Source organism: Anolis sagrei, chromosome X (genome assembly GCF_037176765.1).
Source record: "Anolis sagrei isolate rAnoSag1 chromosome X, rAnoSag1.mat, whole genome shotgun sequence".
NCBI lineage: Eukaryota > Metazoa > Chordata > Lepidosauria > Squamata > Dactyloidae > Anolis > Anolis sagrei.
Window position 1 is genome coordinate 48,524,544 of NC_090034.1, and position 24,967 is coordinate 48,549,510.

Below are 24,967 nucleotides of genomic sequence, written 5' to 3' on the forward strand. Positions count from 1 at the left end.
ACTCTCCTTTCTTCTTCCTCTACCTTTCTTTCCTTCCTTCCTTTGCTCTTTGGTTCCATCCTTCCTTCTCTCTCTCCTTCCTTCCCTCTTTCCTTCCTTCTTTCCCTCCCTCCTTCTCTCCTTCATTCCTTCCTTTCCCCTTTCCCTCCTTCATTCCTTCCCTCTCGACATAGGCTAGAAAAGAGTTGTGTTTGAGTGAGGTGCGTCCCCACTCTCTGCAGAGCAAGGGCTCCACGGTTAGTGCCCTCACATTGCCCTCAGGTCTCCTCGTTGCTTCTCCCAACTGCCACCGCCGTTGAGAGCCGCAGCCTTCTGATGTGACTGTAGCACAGGAATGGGCAAAGGAGAGCTGGGGTGGCTCTTTGTTTTCTTTTCCCTTGCACAGGGGGAGGTGAGACATTTTCACTCATGCACTGTATTGTCATTTAGCTTTTTTGTGTTTTAAAGTCCTTTCCACTTCTTTTTGCGGGGTTTTATGACTGATTATCACACCTTAGTCTGTTAGGGATGTAGTGTTCAAATTTGGTGTCAATTCATTCAGTTGTTTTTGAGTTATGTTAATCCCACAAACGAGTATGTCGGTGGTCACCACTCCCAGCTCCTTCAAGGTCAAACCGGTCACTTCAAGGATGCCATCCAACCATCTTGCCCTTGGTTGGCCCCTCTTCCCTTTTCCTTGTGTGTGTATGTGTTTAATTCTGTTAACTGTAAATTGTTAGGCACTGAATTGCTGCCTGGTTGTAAGCCACCTGGAGTCACCTTCGGGTTCGAAAAAAGCGGGATAGAAATATCGTGTGTGTGTGTGTGTATAAAGTTCCAGGAAAAACAGGTACAAAATATGGTTGAAATATATTTTCATTTTAATCAGAAAATCAGAGGGGGAAACAGGAGCGAAATATACTTGAAATATCTTGGCATAAAATCAGATTAAAAACAGATGAGGAATGCTGGGAGTTGCCACCCAATGACGTGGTATTTCCTTCCATTGAGAAGCCACTTTTGAGTCCTGGTTTTAGGCAAAAGGAAGGCAGGCTGTTGGTCATCATGAAGATAAGAAATAAAAGACAGAATGATATAAGCATCATCCAGATGAAAGGAGGCCTGGGGAGATGGCGCTTTTGCCAGGCAGTGTCTCCCTGCACATTGTGGCCTTGGACTCTTGACTTTCAGACCCGGTGGAAAGCTGCCTGTTTGTTTTTTTAAAGGAGGAAAGTCAATACAGCTCTGGAAACACATTAATTGATTGATCAGTCTCTCCCCCCCCCCTTCTCGTTATTTGGGGCAAGGATATGAACAACAGCCTGGCCTTCGAATTCCTGGTTTGCAATGGGAAACCGATGTGAGATCAATGGCCCTTGAGCCCAAGCCAAGTGAGCAATGGGTCGGCCAACCTCTCTCAAGATGGAGCCACCTTTAGTGTGTCAGACTCTGATTCATTTTGAACATTGGCTGTGTTCATGGCGGGCGATTGGAGTTGTAGTCCCAAGGCTTTTGATCATGAAGGGGAGTGTCTGGTTGACCCCATGCTTCCACCTCTTTCCTATGGCAGGTGATGGGAGTTGTAGTCCCTACACTGTTTATAGTGGGAGAGAGGAGCCTGGTTGACCCCATGTGCCCCCCTCTATTCCATGATGGAGGATGATGGGAGTTGTAGTCCCAACACCTCTTCTCATGGGCAACAGGCCTTTCACCTCTATCTCATGGAGGGTGATGGGAGTTGTAGTCTCAACACTTCTTACAGTGGGAGAAGAGGCTGGGTGACCCCATGGTTCTACCTCTGGCCTATGGAAGATGATGGGAGTTGTAGTCCTAACACCTCTTCTCGTGGGCAAGAGAGGCCTTCCACCTCTGTCCTATGGAGGATGATGGGAATTGTCATCCCAAGACCCTTGATAATGAAAGGGAGAGTCTGGTTGACCCCATCTTCCACCTGTAGTCCATGGAGGAGGGTGGGAGTTGTCGTCCCAAGACTTCTTATAGTAGATGAGGGAAGACCCTCTGTTTCACCTCCTTCGTTTATGTATCCTCTCCAATATTGTCAAACCCCACCAGGCTGCCATTGATTTCCCACCAAAGAGACTGAAACCCATTTGGGCAGAGAGTCGGTGTCTTAGGCTCCTTCTATACTGCTCTGTATCCCACAATCCGATCCCGGATTATCAGTAATTGAAAACTGATATAATCCAGTTCAAAGCAAATATTCTGGGATCTGATCCTGGGATAGAGGGCAATGTCATTTCAGCCTTCAGTTTCCATCCCAAATTGATCCTCCACCTCCAGATTTGGAGGCAGTGAAATCAGACTTGAGGCTCCCTGATTAGAAACCACCCCTTAAAGCTTAAGACCTGGATCAATTGACAGTTGCACATTTGCCTCCCACAGCACACAACAACAACAACAACAAGGACGTGGCTACACCTTTTCGCAAGTTTCAAAGAGAGAGAAGTGGGCGAATGGATTGCATGAGGAATAAAGGCACCTCCCTTGTAAATTGTGAAAGTCGGACACCTTGCCATTGTGGCTTGACCTTACCTCATCCCAAAGGAGATTGCAAGCAATATGTCTGTGTTATGGATTGTAAACAGGCTTGGATGGCCATCTGTCGAGAGGGCTTGGGTTGTATCTACCACAAAGACAGAAGGGGACTGGACAGAATGACCTTTAGGGGCTCCTTTCAACTCTAGGATTGTAAGAAGCTTATCAAGGGAGGTGCCTTAGGATTTAATCCATAATAAAGGGTTAGGCAAGCGATTGCATTATTATCAGCCATGTCTTTAGTGAGCTTTGGGCTTCTCTCTCGGTGCCCTCTCTGCCTAACAAGGATCAGATCCTTATCCAGGTCTTTCGAAAGCAAGATCAAAGATTGCAGAGCCTTTGGATCAGGAGCGAAAGGAAACTTTGCTCTTGGACTTACCCTTACCTCTTTTCTTTAGCTATACATTTATTCACCTTTTGGGGAAATGGTTTCAAAGAAACTGGAGATTTCATTGGAGAAGAGGAGACGTTTCTTATCAGTTGTTTACTCAACCCTAATGCGTGTCAATGGGACTTCCTATCCCATTAAGACCTGCAAGCCTGTGCATATTGACACAGGGCCATAAAACTGGCTCCTGAACACACATTGGCTTGGATGGAAAAGCGAGAGTGTGATGGAATTGCCTTCCTTTTCTGGAGGTCTTTAGGCACAGGCTGGATGGGCATCTGTCAGGAGGGATTAGGTGGTACCTTTCTACCTGGCAGAATGGGGTCGGATGGCTTTTGAGGGTCCTTTCCAATTCTAGGAATCTTTGATTGTATGGTTATTATAATTATCCTTATTAAGGAGAGGCTGTATGGCCATCCGTCAGGAGGGATTAGATGATGTCTTTCTGCCTGGCAGGAATGAAGTCAGAGTGGATGGCCTTTAGGTTCCCTTCTAACACTATGATTCTGTGATCCATTCATTTGTTCGGTCATTGTACCTTCCTTTATAGCAGGAATGGGTTTGGTCTAGATGACCTTCATGAGTCCCTTCCAACTCTAGGATCCCTTTATTTATCTATGTGTATGTATGTATTTATTTAAAACATTTATATTCTGCCCTTCTCACCCAGCAGGGGAAAAGGGCGGAGGAATATATATATATATATATATATATATAGCAAACATTCAGTGCCAGGACATAAAACTATAAATATACACAAACATTAAAATCACTCATATCTACTTTAAAATCAGCTGTTTATAACCATCTCAAGACACCATGCTGGCTCCGATCAGCAGAGTAGGTTTGTATTATTGGCTTATTGCACTGCCCCAAAGGCTTGGTCCCACAGCCAAGTTTTTACTATCTTTCTGAAGGACAGGAGGGAGGGAGGGGGCTGATCTAATCTCACAAGGAAGGGAGTTCCATAACAGGGGGGCAATCACTGAGAAGGCCCTCTCTCTCTCTCTCTCTCTTGTCCCTGCCAAACGCACCTGTGATGGTGGCGGGACCAAGAGCAGGGCCTCCCTAGAAGATCTTAGTCTTTGCAATGGTTTGTAAAGGGAAATGTGTTTGGACCAGTAAATTGGCCCGGGGCTGTTTAGCATTTTGAATTGTGCCCAGTAGCAAACAGGCAGCCAGTGGAGCTGATGTAACTTGGGAGTTGTATGCTCCCTGTATGCCGCCCCAATTATTAACTTGGCTGCTTCTCACTGGACTATTTGAAGCTTCTGAACAGTCTTCAAAGGCAACCCCGCATAAAGTGCACTGCAGTAGTCTAACCTGGATATAACAAGAGCATGGACCACCATCGCCAAGTCTGACTTCCCAAGGTATGACTTGGGAAGCAACTGACTTGGGAAGCAAACTTGTGTGCAACTGGCACACAAGTTTTAATTGGGTTGTTGAAGGTTTTTCGGGCTATACGCCCATGTTCTAAAAGCATGACATTTCGCCTGCATCTATGGCAGGCATCCTCAGAGGTTGTGAAATTTTAATTGTTTGAAAGCCCGCCGAACCACCACCGCAACCTGAGGTTCCAAGCTCACCAATGAATCCAGGAGGACCCCCAAGCTGCGAATCTGCGCCTTCAAGGGGAGTGTAACCCTATCCAGCTCAGGCTGTAACCCTATATACCCTGTTCAGCCTTGTGACTGACCAGGAGGACCTCTGTCTTGTCAGGATTCAACTTCAGTTTGTTCACCCTCATCCAGACCATCACAGCCGGCAAGCACCGGTTCACGACCTGAACAGCCTCCTTAGCAGCAGGTGGAAAGGAGTAATAGAGTTGGACGTCATCTGTGTACAGATGGCATCAAACTCCAAAACTCTGGATGATCTCACCCAATGGCTTCATGTAGATGTTAAACAACATCAGGGACAAAACTAAGCCCTGTGGGACCCCACAGGACAATGGCCGAGCAGGAGTCCCCCAACACCACCTTCTGGGTACAATCCTCCAGAAAGGACTGGAGCCACTGCAGAACAGTCCCTCCAAGACCCATCCTTGTGAGGCGATCCAGAAGGATACCATGGTCTATGGTATCAAAGGTATTGACCTTTGGGAGTGCCTTCCAACTCTATTAGTCTATTAGTCTATGATGAATGAACTGAATCGTTCAGTTATTTATTGTGTGTTTCTGTATAGCACTGGGTTGGAGTGGATGGTCTTTGGGGTGCCCTTCTAACTCTATGATTCAACAACAACAACAACAACAATTGATGACAACGACAATGGACGTCTCCTCTGGAAATCTTTAGGGAGAGACTGTCTGGCCATCTATCATGTGGGATTAGATGGTGCCTTCCTGCTTGTTGGAATGAGGTCAGACCGGGTGGCCTTTGGTCCGAACTGTAGAATATAATCATCATAATCATCATCTTTGATGATGATGGACGACTCCTTCCCTCTCTGGACATCTTTAAGGAAGGACTGGGTGGCCATGTGTCAGGAAGGAATTAGAAAGTGCCTTCATTCCTGGCAGAACGGGGTCAGGCTGGATGGCTTTTTGAGGTCCCTTTCCAACTATGGGAATCTATTATAGTGAAGGAGAGGCTGGGGGGCCATATGTCGGGAGGGATTTGATGGTGCCTTCCTTCCTGGTGGAATGGGGTCAGACTGGATGGCCTTGTGGGGTCCCAACTCTAGAATATTATCATCATCATCTTTCATGGTGATGATGGGAGACTCCCCTCTCTGGACGTCTTTAAAGAAGGACGGCCATCTGTCGGGAGGGATTCGATGGTGCCTTCCTTCCTGGTGGAATGGGGTCAGACTGGATGGCCTTGTGGGGTCCCAACTCTAGAATATTATCATCATCATCTTTGATGGTGATGATGGGAGACTCCCCTCTCTGGACATCTTTAAAGAAGGAAAGGACGGCCATCTGTTGGGAGGGATTCGATGGTGCCTTCCTGGCGGAATGGGGTCAGACTGGATGACCTTTGAGGGTCCCAACTCTAGAATATTATTATCATCATCATCATCATCATCATCTTTGATGGTGATGATGGGAGACTCCCCTCTCTGGACGTCTTTAAAGAAGGAAAGGACGGCCATCTGTCGGGAGGGATTCGATGGTGCCTTCCTTCCTGGCGGAATGGGGTCAGACTGGATGGCCTTGTGGGGTCCCAAAGCTAGAATATTATCATCATCATCTTTGATGGTGATAAAGGGAGACTCCTCTCTCTGGACATCTTTAAAGAAGGAAAGGACGGCCATCTGTCGGGAGGGATTCGATGGTGCCTTCCTTCCTGGCGGAATGGGGTCAGACTGGATGGCCTTGTGGGGTCCCAAAGCTAGAATATTATCATCATCATCTTTGATGGTGATGATGGGAGACTCCCCTCTCTGGACATCTTTAAAGAAGGAAAGGACAGCCATCTGTCGGGAGGGATTCGATGGTGCCTTCCTGGCGGAATGGGGTCAGACTGGATGGCTTTTGAGGGTTCCAACTGTAGAATATAATTATAATAATAATTATCATTATCATCATCATCATTTTTATGGTGATGATGGGAGACTCCCCTCTCTGGACGTCTTTAAAGAAGGAAAGGACGGCCATCTGTCGGGAGGGATTCGATGGTGCCTTCCTTCCTGGCGGAATGGGGTCAGACTGGATGGCCTTGTGGGGTCCCAAAGCTAGAATATTATCATCATCATCATCATCATCTTTGATGGTGATTACGAGAGACTCCCTTCTCTGGAAGTTTTTAAAGAAGGACGGCCATCTGTCGGGAGGGATTCGATGTCGGGAGGGATTCGATGGTGCCCTCCTTCCTGGCAGAACGGGGTCAGATAGGGTGGCTTTTGAGGTCCCTTTCCAACTCTGGGACGGATTGATTCCTTCCTTGATTGTGTGGGCCTTGCTGGCCTTGACCGGGAGGGCTCTCTTCCAACTCGATGGTTGGTCTTGGTTCCGGGGGCGGGCCTTCCTGTGTGCTTGTTTGGTTGCCTGCCTGGCTTCCTTCTTGGCTTCCGCTGTGATGGCGGCCCTGAGAGCGGCGGTACCGGCCTCGCTGCTGTGCTGCTGGGCCCCGTTCCGGGCTCCGGTGCTGCTCTCCTGCCTGCTGGGTCACTTGGGCGGCCTTCTGGCCTCCGCCGGCGCCGGGGGTGGAGAGGCCCGCGTGGAGGCCGTGCTCCTGGGCCAGGCGGGAGGCGCGCAGGGCGAGCCGGCCTCCTCCTCCGCCTTGGCTTTGCGCGGCGCCTGGCTCTCGACCGAGCAGCAGCAGGAGGAAGGAGCCCAGGAGGAAGCCTCTATCCGGGGGAGCCTGGTCCTGGTGAGAGCCCTTTCCGACTTCCAGAGCGACAGCCAGGCCTCCTCGCTGGTTTGCTGCTCTGCCTGTTTTGTTTGTTGTTATTGTTGTTGCCGTCTTTGCCCAGCTGGAGAAGGGAGAAAGCCCTCGAGCTTCTCAGAGCTAGAGAAGGGAGAAAGAAGGCAAAAATAGTAGGTCTTCTTAGAGCTGGAGAAAGGGAGAAAGAAATTAGACCCCAGAACTATAGGAAGGAGAAAGTAGGCCTTTCTCAAGAGCTGGAGAAAAGAAAAAGTAACAAGTCTTCTTATCGTAGATCTTCTCAGAGCTGGAGAAGGGAGAACGTCATAGATCTTCTCAGAGTTAGGGAAGAGCAAAAATACTGTAGTAGGTCTTCTTAAAGCTGGAGAAGGGAGAGAGAAAGTAGACCTCCGAGCTATAAGGAGAAAGTAGGCCTTTCTCAGAGCTGGAGAAAGGAAAAAGTAAACATGAGCCAACAATGTGATGTGGCGGCAAAAAAAGCCAATGGGATTTTGGCCTGCATCAATAGGAGCATAGTGTCTAGATCTGAGAAAGGCCTACTTTCTCCTTATAGCTCAGAGGTCTACTTTCTCTCTCCCTTCTCCAGCTTTAAGAAGACCTACTAGGGAAGTCATGCTACCCCTCTATTCCACCTTGGTTAGACCACACCTGGAATATTGTGTCCAATTCTGGGCACCACAATTCAAGAGAGATATTGACAAGCTGGAATGTGTCCAGAGGAGGGCGACTAAAATGATCAAGGGTCTGGAGAAGAAGCCCTATGAGGAGTGGCTTAAGGAGCTGGGCATGTTTAGCCTGAAGAAGAGAAGGCTGAGAGGATCTATGATATCCATGTATAAATACGCAAGAGGAAGTCACAGGGAGGAGGGAGCTAGCTTGTTTTCTGCTTCCTTGGAGACTAGGACGCGGAACAATGGCTTCAAACTACAAGAAAGGAGATTCCATCTGAACATTAGGAAGAACTTCCTGACTGTGAGAGCTGTTCAGCAGTGGAACTCTCTGCCTCGGAGTGTGGTGGAGGCTCCCTCTTTGGAAGCTTTTAAACAGAAGCTGGATAACCTGTGAAGCCCTTTACAGCCTTGGGCCAGGATACTTGAAACAGCGTATCTCCTACTATGTACCTGGAAGGCAACTTCGATCAAGTGGGGAGGGACTGCTGACACCTCTACACCCATCCCAAATGCAGCTTAAAACTACTTAAGAAGGGACCTTTTCTGGAAAGGCCGCACTAGAGCAGGGATCCTCAAACTTTTTAAACAGAGGGCCAGGTCACAGCCCCTCAAACTGTTGGAGGGCCGAATTATAATTTGAAAAAAACATGATTTCCTATGTACACTGCACATATCTTATTTGTAATGCAAAAACACTTTTAAAACAGTACAATAATTAAAATGAAGAACAATATTAACAAATGTAAGTTTATTAGTATTTCAGTGGGAAGTGTGGGCCTGCTTTTGGCTGATGAGATAGGATTGTTGTTGTTGTGTGCTTTCAAGTCATTTCAGACCCTGAGCGAGGGCTGGGTAAATGACCTTGGAGGGCCGTATCTGGCCCTTGGGCCGTAGTTTGAGGACCCCTGCACTAGAGAAATCAGGGCCGCCCCCACTCTTTTATCATTTAGGAAACTAGTGAAAACTTTCATGCTTGAACAGGCCTTTGGGGGAAATTAAAATTGTAGCTGGACCACGGGTCTCTCTAGATCAGTGGTTCTAAACCAGGGGTCCACAAACTTTTTAAACAGAGGGCCAGCCCACAGTCCCTCAAACTGTTGGAGGGCCGGATTATAATTTGAAAAAAACATGAATTAATTTCTATACACACTGCACATATCTCATTTGTAATGCAAAAGACACTTAAAAACAATACAATAATTAAAATGAAGAACAATTTTAACAAATATAAACTTATTAGTATTTCAGTGGGAGGTGTGGCCCTGCTTTTGGCTGATGAGATAGGGTTGTTGTTGTTGTTGTGTGCTTTCAAGTCATTTCAGACTTAGGTTGACCCTGAGCGAGGGCCGGGTAAATGACCTTGGAGGGCCGTATCCGGCCCCCGGGCCTTAGTTTGGGGACCCCTGTTCTAAACCCTTGGGTCCCCAGGTGTTTTGACCTACAACTCCCCAAAATCCTAGCCAGTTTACCAGTTGTTAGGACTTCTGGGATCTGAAGGCCAAAACATCTGGTGACCCACAGGTTGAGAACCACTGCTCTAGATCCAAGAAGATGGGATATTGGCTCCCAATGGGGTTAATTAATGGTTGTAAATATGTATATTTGTAAATAGGGAATCTGCTTTAATTTTTACTTTGTATTTTCTTTATGTATTGTTAGCCACTTTGAGTCTTGCCGTGGTGCAGCAGGAAAGCAGGGTAAAAATCGACTCCAATAAATAAAAGCATTGACTAAAAGCAGATAAGAAGGTTCTAAGAATGCTCCTTAGCAACTTCCATATTATAAACGTGAAAAGTTAAAATCCATCTAAAATTCCCCAAACGACCGTAAAGTGCCATTAATTTAATTGCTTTGAATGCAGTTTTCCTGCTTTTTGGCAGGGGGTTAGACTGGATGGCCCATGAGGTCTCTTCCAACTCTATGATTCTATGAAAAGCTGCTTCAACAAGAAAAGTCTTCACACCTTTCCTAAATAACATGAGGGCGGGAGCCAATCTAATATCCTCCAGCAGCGAGTTCCATAGCTTTGGAGCCGCCCCCAGGAATGTGCCTTCTCTAGTGGTTTTTAAATGCATGTTGGCCTTGGGCTGTGTGGAAATGAGGGTCTCCTTACTAAACCTTCAAGGTTTACCTGGTCGGTGTCGGGGGACATGGTGTCTCAAGTAACCTGGACCAAAGCCATGGAGGGCTTTATAGGTCAAAACCAACAACTTGAAAATAAGAGGGGGGAAATGTATAGTCATAAGAATTGTGAACGTATATTTTACTCATCCCCCATGGCTACTTCTACTTCTAGGTCAACCCCTCCTCCATCTATTATTATTATTATTATTATTATTAGTAGTAGTAGTAGTAGTAGTAGTAATTATCGCTCCTTTGGGTGTGTGGTCTGCTTTTGCTTCCCATACATGATATTATTACAGTATTATGAGCTCCTTTAGAGCCAACATCTTCCTCCATGTTGACCTCCTGTTGTTATTAATATTACTAATCATGCCCCATGGCTACTTCTAAGTCAACCCCTTCCTCCATCTAGTATTATTATTGTTATTATTATTAATATAAATATTATGGCTCCATAGAATCATGGAGTTGGAAGAGACCACATGGACCATCTAGTCCAACCCCCTGCCATGCAGGAAAAGCACAGAATTAACCCCAGCTCCATTTTTTAAATTATTATATTACTATTATTTACTATTACGTATAATCTCTTTTTCAGGTATGGGGTCTGCTTTTCTCCCCTCAATGATGACATTATTATTATTATTATTATTATGTCTTGTTCAGAGCTAACCCCTTGCTCCATATCTACTTCCTATTGTTATCATAATTAATAGTATCATCATAAGGGTCTGCTTCAGCTTCACCCCCATGATGATGATATTATTTTCTTCTTCATCATCAGTGTCAATTCCTTGCTACATATCCACTTCCTGTTGTTGTTGTTGTTGTTACCCCCATGTGTACTTCAGGGTCACCCCCTATTTTGGGGTATGTAGACCCCATTTCCCCACACATATTGACTCCTAAAGCAGCTCTGAAACCATTATGACCCTATGATAAAGCTGCAGCATACAAAGAATGGCCTGGAGTGGCTTTTTGAGACCTTTTGATGGAGAAAGGTTGGTCAGAAAGGGCTCCTGGTCACTTGATCTGATGGCAGCGACCATCTTTTCCCCAGGTGGGGGATGCCGACCCCAAAGTGGAGGAGGAAGACAGCTGGATCGGGGTGGTCCCTGTTGGTGAGGATCAGGCAGAGGCCCCTCGATGTGTTGCCAAGGAGGAGTCCTTCACCTCAGCTGTGGTCAGCAAGGTGAGGACCCAGCCCTTCCCTCCTCCCTTCCTTCCTTCAGAGGCCATGTCTTTGGGAGAGGGCTGCCCTTCTGACGTCTTTCCCCTCCGGCTTCTTTCCCACAGATGAAGCGTGCCCTGGTCCTGGGCGCCTCGGCCCTCCTTATCCTGGCCCTGAACCAGAACGCCCTCCGGGAGGTAGGCCTGGCCCTGGACTTGGCCCTATGGGACACAGGACACATTTGGGGTTCTCCTGGATGGCATTGACCAGCCCTCTCTTTTGTACCCGTCAGTTGGATGTGTCTCAAGTCCTGTCCAAACCCGTGGTCCTGGTCCAGACTTCGGAGAACGTGACCAAGCTCTTTGGAGCCCTACTGCGGTATGTCCGGATGGGCTGCTCTCTCTAGGTCCTCCAGGAAAACCCTGTGGTCAGCTTCCATAGAGTCATGCTGGATGACCTAGAGAACATTCTCCTAGGTCCTCCAGGGCAACTTTATGATCAGTATCTATAGATTCTTCCTGAAGGACTTAGAAGCCCCTACAGAGAACCCTCTTAGGATTGTCTTGGTCTTCCTGGTTGACTCCATGGTCAGCTTCCAACAGAGGTCCAATAAAGTTGTGCTGGAGAATCTTGACATTCCTATAGAAAAGCCTCTGGTGGAAGTCCAGTAGAGTCACAATGGAAGAGATTCTTAGAGAGAAGACTTTTCTGGGAATCTCTAGGTCCTCCAGGACAACACTGTGGTCAGCATCCAGTCATGACAGAGGAACTAGAGATTCCTAGAAAGAACCCGCCTACGATTATCTGAGTCCTCTAGGTGACTCTGTGTTCAACTTCTGGTGGAAGGCTGATGGAGTCATGCTGGAGGATGAAGAGATTCCTAGAGAGGGCTTCTCTGAGTATCTCTAGGTCCTCCAGGACAACTCTGTGGTCAACTTCAATCAAATCATGCTAGAAGACCAAGAGATTCCTAGAGTATCTTGAGGTCTTCCAGGAAAATTGTATAGTTAACTTCCATAGACTCATGCAGGAGGATCTAAAGATTCTTAGAGAACACTTCTCTGAGATTTTTAGGTCCTCTAGTGTGATTATATGATCAAGCTTTCGTGGAAGTCTAGTAGAGCCATGTTGGAGGACTAATAGATTCCTTGAGATAACCCTCCTAGGATGGACTGGTCATCCAGGACAACTTTATAGTCAACCTTGATAGAATCGTGCTGGAGGACCTACAGAGAACACACCTCTAGGATTTTCTAGGTCCTCCAGAGTGACTCTATGGTTGAGACTTTTGGTGGAAGTCCAAAAGAATCATGCTGGAAGACCTAGAGATTCCTAAAGAGGACATTGCTGTGTTCAACCTCAGGTGGAAGTTGGAAGAGTCTTGCTACCTCATTCTCTAGGTTCTCCAGGGCAACTCTGTGGTAACTTCTGTTGGAAAACTGAGGAATTCTGTGTACTTGTCTCCCTCCTGGAGAAAGGATTGATGGAAGCCAAACTCTCTTCCTTTTTTTCTACCTTCAGAGGACTTCGGGCCACAGCGAAGATTACTTACCAGGCAGTATTGTTGGATAATGTGGTATGTGATCATTGTGGGGAGAGGGATGTGGTGGGGCGCTGGGTCCAAAAAGTAATTCTTCCTATTTTTTTCTTACATATGTTTAGGGGGTGACACTGACTCTCTGGTCCACATGTGGGCTCTCCCGGGGGGGCCTCTATGGTGAGTGGCAGGGAGTCATCTGCACAGGAGAGAACAGCTCCAGAGTCCAGGTTTGTGGAGTTATTTTTCTAAAGGAATTACTTGCTTAATTCTGCTTGTTACTGTGGCGGCATCAGTATTACCTGTATTATTATTGGGAACATTCTCTCTAGCTCCTCCAAGTGACCAGTTCAGATATTGCAAGTTATTGAGAACATTCTCTGTTTTCCTCAAGCTGCCAGTTCAGATGTTGCAACCCCTGACACTCAGCAAAAATTAAATTATTCTTATTCATCATAACACTATCTACTTCTACGGGTGTTGTAGGACCATGGCACCCCTTTTTCTAACTCTTGTTGCAGAAGTACCTCCAGCAGCTGTGGAACGCCATCTTGCTCATCGCCTTGATCCTGTGCACAGGGCTGGTCCTGCAGGCTCAGCGGCAGTCCCGGCACGACCATAGGGAGCAAGACCCAGAGGTGGGCCTGAGCTCAAGTTATTTACCATATTGTTAATTTGAAAGTTCAGGAATGCTCTAGTTCCCCCAAGTGGCCAGTTCAGACATTGTATTATACAGGAAGACTCTCTAGCTCCCCTCGGTGTCCAGTTCAGATACTGCACCTTAAGACAGTTAATGCAGTTCTTCCCCCCCCCCCCCCCCCCCACCCACAGCCGGATCTCAAACAGCACGTGGCACGAAGGCTGTCGGCGCTAAAAACGCGCCGCTACCATCCACCAGGGAAGCTGCCTCGTAGCTGGGCTCACGAGATTGACTGCTGCGCCGTCTGCTTGGACCAGTTTCATAAGAATCAGGTAACACAGGAGGGAAATCGTAGAATCGCATTGGCCTTTTTTGTCACCACATCGCACAGTTGGCTCATGCCACTGGTTGTTGTCCACTAAGGCTGGATCTACACTGCCCTATATCCCAGGATCTGATCCCTAATTATCTTATCCTGGATTTTCTGGCAGTATAGACTCATATAATCTAGTTCAAAGCAGATCAGATCCTGGGATATAGTATAGATCCAGCCTAAGACTCCTATATCTTTTTCACTTGGATTGTTTTCAAGCCATATATCTCTGTATCTGTGTATTTGTTTGTTTGTATATTTGTTTGTAATTGGGAAGTTCTCTAGTTCCTCCAAGCGGGCAGCTCAGATATTGTACTTTATTCAGGAACACTCTCTCTAATTCCTCCCAGTGGCCCATTCAGATATGGCAGTACCTTATATTTCTCTCAATTGATACTCATTTTGTTAGTGTCTCCGGGTGCTGCCGTGTTTGCATGAATTTCACCGCGACTGCGTAGATCCGTGGCTCCTTTTGCACCAAACCTGCCCTCTTTGCAAACACAACATTTTAGGTAAGTAGAGGAGACTTTTGTTCCTTTCCTGGCCCCTCAATCTCCTCACAAAATGACTGCCATCTCCTTCCCCTTCCAGGAAATCGCTTCCAGGAGAGCTAGCAAGATGGCTGCCTGTCCTTAAGGGCTTCCCATGAGGCTTTGGCCAACATGGTTGAAGCCGCTGCCTTGCCACAGAAGGACAGGCAATGTGTGGATGTGTCTCCAATGTGTTTTGTCTCTTCTTGGGTTCGCTCGCTCATATCTCCGCCTTGGACAAACCCCTTGGTGCTGTTATCCCCCTTGGACTATGTCTCCCTATGACGGGAAAAGGACCTGAGTTGCCATGGCTTCGGCATCTTGGAGTTGTGGGTGGGTTCGGTGGTTTATTTATACTAATTTATTATTACTATTATTACTATTATTATTAGAGAGAAGGAGGGGCCACAAACCCCACCTCCAGCTATACTAATAAAACAAATCTGGCACAAAAGGATACATAGTCTGGTTTCGTCCTTCCTTCTGCCATCTTGCTCAGTGGTTACAAGAGTTGGAACAAGGAAGAAGAAAACAGGAAGTTGAAAGACGACTTAGGAAGACCAGTTCTGCCTTACTCCATAATATGTTCTTTTTAGGAATCTCTAGGTCCTTCAAGCAACTCTATGGACAACTTCTGGTGGAAGTCCAGTAGAGTTATGCTGGAGGACACTCCTCTAGCATACTCTTGTTCCTCCATGGCAACTCTACAGTCAACTTCCTGTGGAGTCATACTGGAGGATCTGTGGTCCAACCTCTATGGTCAACTTCCAGCAGAGGTCCAATAGAGTCATACTGGAGGACCTACAATTCCCAGAGAACACTCTTTTAGGGTTTTCTAAGTCCTCCAGCCCTATGGTCAGTTTTCAGTAGAGTCAAGCTGGAGGATCTATAGATTCTTGGAGAACACTCCTGTAGGATTCTCTAGATCCTGCATTGTGACTTTATGGTCAACTTCTGGAGAAGTCTAGTACCTTTGTGCTGGAGGACCTACAGATCCTTGAGAACATCCCTCTAGTATTCTTTAGGCCCTCCTGTGCCACTCTATGGCCAGCTTCCAGTACAGTCATGCTGGAGGGTCTATCAATTCCTAGAGATTCTCAGGTTCCCTAGGTCCTGAGGCCAATGTCCTCCTCTTTAGCAAATGGGGAGGGCCTCTCTTGGAGCGGCGGACAAACCACTTGATCCAAATGTTTCTTTGGGTGACCTCTGGCCTTATTTCTGGTGACCCCGGGTGCCCCTTCCTCTCCCCTTGACATGAGGCAAATCCTTGTATGCAAAGGCAAACGACTCTCCTGAGGACGGCTTCGATGGAGAGTTACCCAGAGTCCTTTGGGAGGAGGAGGTGGCGTTGCCGCTTGCATTGCATCTGCTCCAAACTGTGTCATGACGGGAAGGGTGCCGGATCGCCGCTCCCTGGATAGCAACTGCTGTGGGACCCCTGCGAATGGAGCAAACAAGGAAGAAAATTATATGTTGGATCCCATCTATCACCCTTCACCTAGCAACAGTCAATCCAGTGACAGAGAGGGCCACTTCACCTAGCAACAGCCTATATGGTAGAGACAGACAGACATACTTTGACATAAAAATACATATACGTGAATTATAATTTGATTTTAATGTTCACCTTGTGTATGTTTTTAACTGTTTGCAGCTGAGAGAAAGACTGTGATAGAATGAGACGAGATATATGGAATGAAGTTAGAAATGGATCTTTATGAGCAAGCTGTACACGTGAATAGCCATAAAAATGCAAAATAAAGGTCACTTGGAGAGAAAGGCAGGAGGGGAGAAATTTGCCTAAAGCCAAGATGAGTAGACAAACCATTTGAACGGTGGAGGGAGTTATTGGGATGTAGGGCAAACCCTAAAGGAGATATAATACAGTTATTTATCTGAGATGCAGCCATAGACAGGATTATATCAAAACCCAACACAAGGAATGGAATTAAAAGGAAAGGAGTCTGAAGGGAGGGAATTGGGGTGCTCATATGGCACAGGGAAGGGAAGTCAAACAGAGGAGGGAGCAACACAGAATCATAGAGTTGGAAGAGACCTCATGGGCCATCCAGTCCAACCCCCTGCCAAGAAGCAGGAATATTGCATTCAAAGCACCCCTGACAGATGGCCATCCAGCCTCTGTTTAAAAGCTTCCAAAGAAGGAGCCTCCACCACACTCCGCCATGCTATAATTAAAAGACTAGGCAATAATGCACTTATTTTAAAGTTTGTAATCTCTTGACCCTTAGACCTGATGTGTTTGTGCGGAACTGTGTCCCTCTTCTCTTGAGCTGGTCATTGCCTGTAATAAAGTGAACTCGAACGTAGTGTGCTACCAAAACATTGTCGCTGTTCATCCCACTGTTGAGGCTTACACAGAGAGAGAAGATCCTTCAGGCATTCTAGACCTGAGCTCCCTTCCATTCTCACATCCCCAAATCTGTCCTACAAAACAATCCACTGACCCTATAGGAGTGTGAACACCGCCATCTTCATAAAGTGTATCTGCCGAAGACTGATTCCACAGCTGGGTCGGTGGTAAAATCTAAGAAGAGACAGAATATCAGTTATATCCTTACTAAGGTATATACCCAGTGTTACCCGGTTGTCATTGGGACCACTGTCTGCCTCCTTTCTCCCTTCCCCAGCTCTAAGAAGCAGGCCTTCTGAATCTCCCATTTCCAGCTCTGAAAAGGCCAACTTTCCCTTTCTCCAGCTGAGAAGGCCTACTTTCTCCTTTCTCCAGCTCCAATAAGGAGGCCTACTTTCTCCCTTCTCCAGCTCTGAGAAGATCTATTTTCTCCTTTCTCCAGTTCTGAGAACAAGGCGTACTTTTTCCAATCTCCAGCTTTAAGACGAAGGCCTACTTTCTCCCTTCTCCAGCTCCGAGAAGAAGACCTACTTTCTCCCTTCTTCATCAGACAGCAATACCACTGTCTCTATGTACCTTTGGCCCTTCCTGCTGGGCCACCTCCTTCACCTTGGCCACAGCGGCGCGGAGCCTTGTGTTTTCCTCCTCCAAGACGCTGATCCGGATGTTGTTGGCCTGCAGCTGCTTTGCCATGTCCTCCAGGACGTCCCCGGTGCCTGTAGAGGAGAAGCCAGGCATGAAACCCAGGCCTCAAGAGAGGAGGATGGGGGATTGGGGGCCTGCCGGGGCCTTACCTTCAAATTGTGCTTCAACGGGAATGTGAAGCTCTGGGAAGAGCACCAGCAACCTCTCCTTCTCCTTCATCTCCTGCACCAATTCTCCCAGTTGGGAGACACTCCTTTGCAGCTCCGAGGCGGAGTGCTCTGCGCTTGCCTTCTCACGCTCTGCTTTCTCTGTCAGCTTCTGCACAAAGACAGGGGAGACATGAAGTCTCCACAGGTCAGAATAATGAGGGAGATGTTTCCTAAGGCCGTCAACCCAAACCCTAAAGCCTGTAATCTGAAATTTAAGGCATCTAACTCTAATCCTGATTCTAATTCTAACCTTTAACCCTAAAACCTCTAACCCTAACTCTAATCCTCATGCCGGTAACTCTAATCCTGAACCCTAATACTATCCCTTCTCTTAACTCTTATGACCCTAATTCTATGGGGCTCTAACCCTAAAGACTCTAGTTCTAACCCTAACCTTAAGGCTTCTAATCTTTACTCCAACTCTTAAGGCATCTAATACTGATTTTAAGGCTTCTAATTCTGACTCTAAGGCTCTAATCTTAACCCTTACTTTCACCCTATACCTTCTAACCCTAACCTTTCAGCCTTCTAACCCTAACTGTAGCCCTAAGACCTGTATTTCTAACCCTTTAACCACAAAGACTCTAATTATAACCATACCCTTAAGCTTTCTAACCCTTACTCTAACCCAAAAGGCTCTAATCCTGATTTTAAGGCTTCTAATTCTAAGCTTAAGGCCTCTAATCCTAACCTTGGCTCTATCCTTGAGGTTTCTAATCCTTACCTTAACCTGAAATCTTCCAGTCCTAACACCAACCCTAAGGCTTCTACCTCTTAGGCCTCTGTTCCTAACCCCTACTCTAACCCTAAAGACTTTAATTAAAGTAGGCTTCTAATGCTAACCTTACAGCCTCTAATCCCATTCTTGACTTTAAGGCTTCTGACTAACCCTAAAACCTCTAACTCTAACTGTAAAAACTCTAATTAGGGTTAAAGTAGGCTTCTAACTCAGCCTTTGAGGCTTCTAATCCTAACCTCTCATGCTTCTCACCCAAAGGCCTCCCACAGACCTGCTGGGCCTCCAGTTGGTGCTGTGCCTCCCTCCTCTTCTCTCGCGTCTCCTTCAGCTTCTCCTTCATCAGGAAGCGCTCCTCTTCCTCTTTGGCCAGGCTGGCCTTCAGCCCCTCACACTCCTGGTCCAGACGGTCTAGCTGCTGCATCAGAGCTCTCTGCTTGGCCTGGAGGGACTGCGGAGGAAAGGGAGAGAGAGATGTTCTTTGCAGGAAATGGGAAGAAGGCCAATGTCTACACCTGTTTTCTCCTTGAGTGCCTCGGCCGGAGCCAGAAGCTGACATCTGGATCATATTGCAGTAATTCCAGGGCCTGGAGTTGGAACCCCAAAGCCTGGTTCTCATATAGGTTGAACGCCCCATGCCTCCATCCCTCTATCCCTCCCTCCATACACATTCACCCATCTATCAATCCATCCTTTTCCGTTTATTTAATTCACATTCACACAGATAAAACAATATCTAAGAGGCAACGATGTGTGGTCACGAGGGGAAACCATATAATATGTATCCATCCATCTGTCCACCCAACCATCCATCTCTTCCTTCATCCATACATCTATCTACCCATCCACCCAGCCACCCCTTGTTCATTCTGTCCATCCAGCCATCCACCTATCTATATATCCATCTATCCATCCCTTCATCCATCTACCTACCTGTTTACACATCCATCCAGCCTTCCCTTGTTCATTCTTTCTGCCCATCCATCCATTCACCTATCTATATATCCATCTATCTGTCCCTCATCCATCTATTTACCTACCTGTTTACACATCCATCCAGCCACCCACCCATCCCTTGTTGGTTCTGTTTGTCTGTCCATCCATCCGCCTATCTATATATCTATCTATCCATCCATCTTCCCATCCCTTCCTCTCTCACATTCACCCATCCACATACCCATCCCTTCCTCTATCCATAGATCCATCTCAGAGTCGGAGAAAGTCATTAAGAAAGGGAAAGCTATTAAAAGATGAATGACCACTCCTTGAAAATTCCAATAAAAGCAATTCACTTTTTTTGGTTTTTTGCCTTTAAAAACACACATCCCACATAATTGAGGGCCACAAACACATCTTTGGTAGGTTACATATGGCCTATCCCAGTCTCCTTTTCTGTCTAATTTGGAGGCTGGAATCCAAAGGCAGGGCATCAATGGAGTTGTCGTGACCAAGGAAAACAACATTCTGTGAAGGAGGGCCCTACCTCTTTGTGCCGGAGCATGCTCTCCGCTTTGGCCTTTTCCTTGTCCAGCTCAGTCGTGGCCCGGCCCAGCTGCTCCTTGGCAGCCTGCAGTTGGCCAGACAGGGCTTCCAGACGCTCCTCCAGGATATGGACTTCTGCCTTATCCACCATGTTCTGGAGAAGATCCATTTGGGCCTGCTCTGTGGAAGGAACAACAGTCCAGAAGATGAAAAGACTGGCCCACCAGACAATTTGCTGGCTATATCATCATCCATATGGCGCCTCTCACCCATCTTACCCAGCTCCTGGACGGTGACTTCCTGAAATCGGAGTTTCTTCTTCAAAGTGGAGATGTTCTTCTCCAAGGTAATGGTCTCTGAAAGAAGCCAAGAAATATACACCACGAGATGAAAGACTCAATTGTGAGAAGTTGGAAGCCCTGGAATATATTGGAGATGGGACCTGAGAGCAGGAGATATGGGATAAATCTTGGAGATGGGACCTAAGGATGGAGGGCAAGAGATTAGGGATATAGCTTGGAGATAGGACCCAAGATGAACAGCAGGAGATATAATAACAACAACAACAACAATAAATCTTGATTAATATCCTGCTTTTCTCCCACAAAGGGACCCAAAACGGCTTCCAACATGTTAAAAATACAACACAAAATCAACAATGATCAAAGACACAGATATAAAACAAAATAAGCAATCAGTAAAACAAATAAGCATTTAAAAACAATATACATATGGGATATATCTTGGAGATGAGACCTAAGATGAAGAGCAGGAGATATGGGATATATCTTTCTAAGTTTGTTATTTTGAGTTGTTCTATAAGTACACCTGATGTTGTTTATTTTATTGCTTATGATTTGATCTGTTACATCAGTATTGAAAGTTTGCCAATTTTCTGTTGTAAACAGCCCTGAGTCCCCTCAGGGAGATAGGGCAGTATAGAAATAAAGTTTATTATCATTATTCTCTTGGAGATAGGACCCAAGGATGGTGATCACACAATCCTTGGTGTCTACTCACTGTTCTGGAGATCTTCCTTTTCCTTCTCCAACCGTCCCACTCGTCGTAAGCTCTCCTTGTGCTTCTTCTCGAATGACTGCTCAGCCTCCTTCCTCTGTTGCTCTTGGGCTTCCTTCTCCTCCTGAAGGCGGACCTCCAAGTCCTCCACCTGCTTCTGGGCAGCTTCCAGCTCTCCCTTCAAAGGGCCCACCAACTCTGTCAGTGTCCGGAGGTGCTTGCCAATCCGGGAAATGTCCTTGCTCTGCTCGGCGGCCCAATAGTCAATGTCCACAACGGACAGGGCTCTGCCCCCAAGGGTCTCCTCTGCGGTCTTGAGGAACTTGCCCAGAGATGATGGGAGGTTTTGGCCTTCGCAGAGGCCGACAATGGCACGGCCCACTTCCTGGAGGCTGGTCTGGGCCTTCTCGCAGGCTTCACAAGGCACTACGGGCGGCTCAGTAGTTAGAGAAGGGATACAGTTGGGGAAGTGTCCATACATTTGCCCACTGGCAATTGACGAGGTCAATGAAGAATCCTGCATGCCCAGTATGGTAACATCTGACTCCGATTGTTGGGAGCAAGAGCTTCTGGTCCGTTTGCTCTCTGCTTGTTCTCTGCTAGAAACATCCTCTTTGTTGCCTTTTTTCTTGGTTAAGAGATAAAAGCAAGATATAAATAAGTAGGAGGAAGAGAAGGAGAGGAGGGGGGAGAGAAATAAAAGAAGGAGGAGGAGGAGATTGAAGAGAGGAGGAGGACAAGAAGAAAAGGAGAAGCAAACGAAGGGAAAGGAGAAGGGAAAAGAACGAAAGTAAGTAGAAGGAGGACAAGATGGTGGAGGAGGAGGAGTAGAAAGAACAGGAGAAGGAGACAAAAAAGGAAGAGAAGGAGGAGAGGGAAGAGGAGGAGGAAAAAGAAGAAGAAGGAGAAGGAGGACAAGGTGGTGGAGGAGGAGGAGTAGAAAGAAAAGGAGAAGGAGACAAAAAAGGAAGAGAAGGAGGAGAGGGAAGAGGAGGAGGAAAAAGAAGAAGAAGGAGAAGGAGGACAAGGTGGAGAAGGAGTAGATGGAAAAGGAAGAGAGGGAAGAGGAGATAGAGGAAAAAGAAGAAGGAAAAGGAGTAGAAGGAGGACTAGGTGGAGAAGAGGAGTAGACAGAAAAGGAAGTGAAGAAGGAGAGGGAAGAGGAGATGGAGGGGGAAAAGCAGGAGGAGGAAAGGGAGAGAGAAAAGGAAAGGGAGGAAGAGAAGGAAAAGATGAAGAGGGAGAAGAGGTATAATTGGCTTCTGAGGTCTGTATGCAAAGCATGTCCCTACCTCCATCACCAGCTGCTGGTAGAGATTCCCCAGTTTCACCATGCTGTCCCAGTATGTCCTCACCGCCAATCCAACAGACATGGAAGGCCCCATTGCTCCGGATGGGGAGGAAGGAGCTCCTTCGCTGATCAGGTTCTCCGCATATTCCGTGAAGCTTTGGAAGAGCAGCAGCAGCCTCAAGGGAGCAGAAAACAAATCCTAGTTATCCTCCTTGGCTTCCAGGTGAGTTCTATCCTTCGGACTGTTCCTCACCTGTCAATGATGAGCTCCAAAAGGAGGACATGGGAGCGCTGGGTGAGTTCAGGATTGTTCTCCGCAAAGCCGTAACGCTCCAGCAAGGAAACCAGGTCCAAGTCGCAGGAGGCCTTATCCGGAAACTTCCACGAAGGACACCGGATGGGTCTGGATCGGGAGAAGACATCAATGACTGTTCCCTGAAGCTCAACGATGTCCCTCTGCAGGCTCTCCATGTTCTTTCAATTGACCAGGAAGGCCACCATCACAAACAATGAGGCATTGATGTTCCTGGAGCAAAAGAAAAGCTTCAAAATGAATTATTATTATTATTATTATTATTATTATCCTATATTTCTCTTTTGATCAAGGCACTAAAGTGACCACCATTATTGTTGTTGTTGTTATTAACTAATACCTTAATTTCTCTCTTCTAATCTTTGGATTGACTCAAAGCAAACACAATAATAATAATTATATTTATATTTATATTTATATTTTATCATGTCATCCGCTACCAGAACATTGTATTACATTCCTAACAGAACAAAACAAACAAACAGATAAAAAAAAACCCCACAAATTTTGCAAACTTGGCAGCTGATTAAATGTCCTTTGACCAGTATCTGGCCACCTGGAGTGCCTGTGGTGTTGCTGCAAGAAGTAACCAATCTTATACACCAATCTTCTCTCTCAATTGAGTCCCAAAGCAGCTAGTCATCATGTTGTCGAAGAGTTTAATGGTCGGAATCACTGGGTTGCTGTGAGCTTTCTGGGCTGTCTGGCCATGTTCCAGAAGCATTATCTCCTGACGTTTTACACCCACATCAATGGCAGGTATAATTAGAGGTTGTGAGGTCTGTTGGAAACTAGGCAAGTGGGGTTTATAGATATACCTGTGGAATAATGTCCAGGGTGGGAGAAAGAACTTTTGTCTGTTTGAGGTAAGTGTAAATGTTGCCATTGGCCAGCTTGATTAGCATTGAATAGCCTTGGAGCTTCAAAGCCTGGCTGCTTCCTGCTTGGGGAATCCTTTTTTGGGAGGTGTTAGCTGGCCCTGATTGATTCCTGTTTGGAATTCCCTAATTTTCTGACGGTTGTTCTTTATTTGTTGTTATGATTTTAGAGTTTTTTTAATACTGGTAGCCAGATTTTGTTCATTTTCATAGTTTCCTCCTTTCTTTTGAAATTGTCCACGTGCTTGCAGATTTCAATGGCTTCTCTATGTAATCTGTCATGGTGGTTGTCTGAGTGGCCCAGCATTGCTGTGTTCTCAAATAATATGCTGTGTCCAGATTGGTTCATCAGGTGCTCTGCTATGGCTGACTTCTCTAGTTGGATTAGTTTGCAGTACCTTTCATCTTCCTTGATTCGTGTCTGGGCAATGCTGTATTTGGTGACCCCTATGTAGACTTGTCCACAGCTGATTGGTATACGGTAGACTCTGGCAGAGGTGAGAGGATCCTTCTTGTTCTTTGCTGAACCTAGCATTTGTTGGATTTTCTTAGTGGGTCTGTAGATTGTTTGTAGATTGTGTTTCTTCATCGGGGCCAGCTAACACCTCCCAACAAAGAATTCCCTCAGGCAGGAAACAGCCAGGCTTTGAAGCTGCAAAGCCATTCAATGCTAATCAAGCTGGCCAATGGCGACATTCACACGTGCTGACAGACAAGAGTTATTTCTCTCACCCCGGACATAATTCCACAGGTATATATATAAACCCTGACAACCTCTGAGCATGCCTGCCATAGATGTGGGCAAAATGTCAGGAGAGAATGCTTCTGGCACATGGCCAGACAGCTCGGAAAACTTACAGCAACCCAGTGATTCCAGCCACAAAAGCCTTCAAACAACACAATAATACAATACTATAATATATAATAGGAATATTGTAATATAGTAATACTAATATATTAACTATAATTGCTACTGATAATATATAATTATAAGATACACTGATTTATTGTATTTTTGTATATTTTAAGTTTTATGTTTTTGAATCTCCATATGGAGAGATATAGAGGGATATAAATCAATAAAATATATAATAACACATTACATTATAAAATATATAATAGAGATATAATTAATCATCATCATCATGTTAACATTCCTGTTTTGTCCAATAGAATAATAACAGTGGGTATTCTGGACTCAGACCCAGCTGCTTTGTCCAATGAAGAGGCCTTCTGAGGGAAGAAGTCCAAAAAGCCTGGAGCCCAAGATTGGGAAAACACAACTCTAGGACTATGTATAGAAATAATATATTCAAGAAATGCTTCGTATTCATGTTTCATCCTTAATTGGCTGAATGGCTCATTTAGAAAACGGCACGCCGTTAACTGTGTGTAGTTACCTACGGAATGCCCGCCTCTTACTGCTAGCAGGCTTCTTCTCGCGTTCTAGGCCTCGGCTGCTGCCATGGCAACGAAGAACGCTTCCCTCGCTCCGCCCCTTTTATTATAGAGAGCATAACATACAATTGATAAAAACTTCCGGAAAGGGGAGTGCATGTACCTAAAGGGGGCGTGGCTATGGTTACCAGGAGGAGGGGGCGTTGAAAGGGGCGTGACTTCCCCGTGCAGCTGGGATTGCAAGGGGAAGGGGAGCGCATGCGCTTAAAGGGGGCGTGACTACGGGTTTCCAGGAGGAGGACGTTTAAAGGGGCGTGGCTATC

The 24,967-nt window shown here is 46.3% G+C and overlaps 2 protein-coding genes across 3 annotated transcripts; one reads left to right on the top strand and one right to left on the bottom strand.

Moving 5' to 3' along the window:
• The first annotated feature begins 6,913 nt into the window (after nt 1-6,913).
• Nucleotides 6,914-14,761, top strand: RNF215 (ring finger protein 215). The gene is made up of 10 exons (XM_060785313.2): nt 6,914-7,243; nt 11,114-11,245; nt 11,350-11,421; nt 11,517-11,602; nt 12,746-12,800; nt 12,887-12,991; nt 13,283-13,399; nt 13,593-13,733; nt 14,184-14,286; nt 14,366-14,761. The coding sequence occupies exons 1-10, from the start codon at nt 6,950-6,952 to the stop codon at nt 14,386-14,388; spliced, it is 1,128 nt and encodes a 375-aa protein (XP_060641296.2). The 5' UTR covers nt 6,914-6,949; the 3' UTR covers nt 14,389-14,761.
• A 3-nt stretch (nt 14,762-14,764) lies between these two features.
• On the bottom strand, nt 14,765-24,802 carry CCDC157 (coiled-coil domain containing 157). Of its 2 annotated transcripts, none has more exons than XM_060785303.2 (11): nt 24,647-24,802; nt 22,309-22,581; nt 22,057-22,231; nt 20,768-21,392; nt 20,026-20,103; nt 19,749-19,927; nt 18,540-18,716; nt 17,470-17,638; nt 17,285-17,391; nt 16,770-16,849; nt 14,765-15,742 (listed from the first exon to the last, which is right to left on the bottom strand). In XM_060785303.2, the coding sequence occupies exons 2-11, from the start codon at nt 22,524-22,526 to the stop codon at nt 15,517-15,519; spliced, it is 2,034 nt and encodes a 677-aa protein (XP_060641286.2). In that variant the 5' UTR covers nt 22,527-22,581; nt 24,647-24,802; the 3' UTR covers nt 14,765-15,516. The 2 variants fall into 2 exon arrangements, with proteins under 2 accessions (XP_060641286.2, XP_060641285.2); XM_060785302.2 differs by having other exon boundaries at nt 17,252-17,391.
• Nucleotides 24,803-24,967: the final 165 nt, after the last annotated feature.

Excerpts from the sequence above, each read along its gene's own strand:
- RNF215 (XM_060785313.2), top strand. The coding sequence starts at position 6,950 with ATGGCGGCCCTGAGAGCGGCGGTACCGGCCTCGCTGCTGTGCTGCTGG. Across the intron at positions 11,422-11,516 it reads ACCAGAACGCCCTCCGGGAG|TTGGATGTGTCTCAAGTCCT; the intron begins GTAGGCCTGGCC and ends TGTACCCGTCAG. Across the intron at positions 13,400-13,592 it reads ATAGGGAGCAAGACCCAGAG|CCGGATCTCAAACAGCACGT; the intron begins GTGGGCCTGAGC and ends CCCCACCCACAG.
- CCDC157 (XM_060785302.2), bottom strand. The coding sequence starts at position 22,526 with ATGGAGAGCCTGCAGAGGGACATCGTTGAGCTTCAGGGAACAGTCATT. Across the intron at positions 19,928-20,025 it reads AGTCACCGTCCAGGAGCTGG|AGCAGGCCCAAATGGATCTT; the intron begins GTAAGATGGGTG and ends TTCCTTCCACAG. Across the intron at positions 15,743-16,769 it reads GGTGTTCACACTCCTATAGG|GGGTCCCACAGCAGTTGCTA; the intron begins GTCAGTGGATTG and ends CTCCATTCGCAG.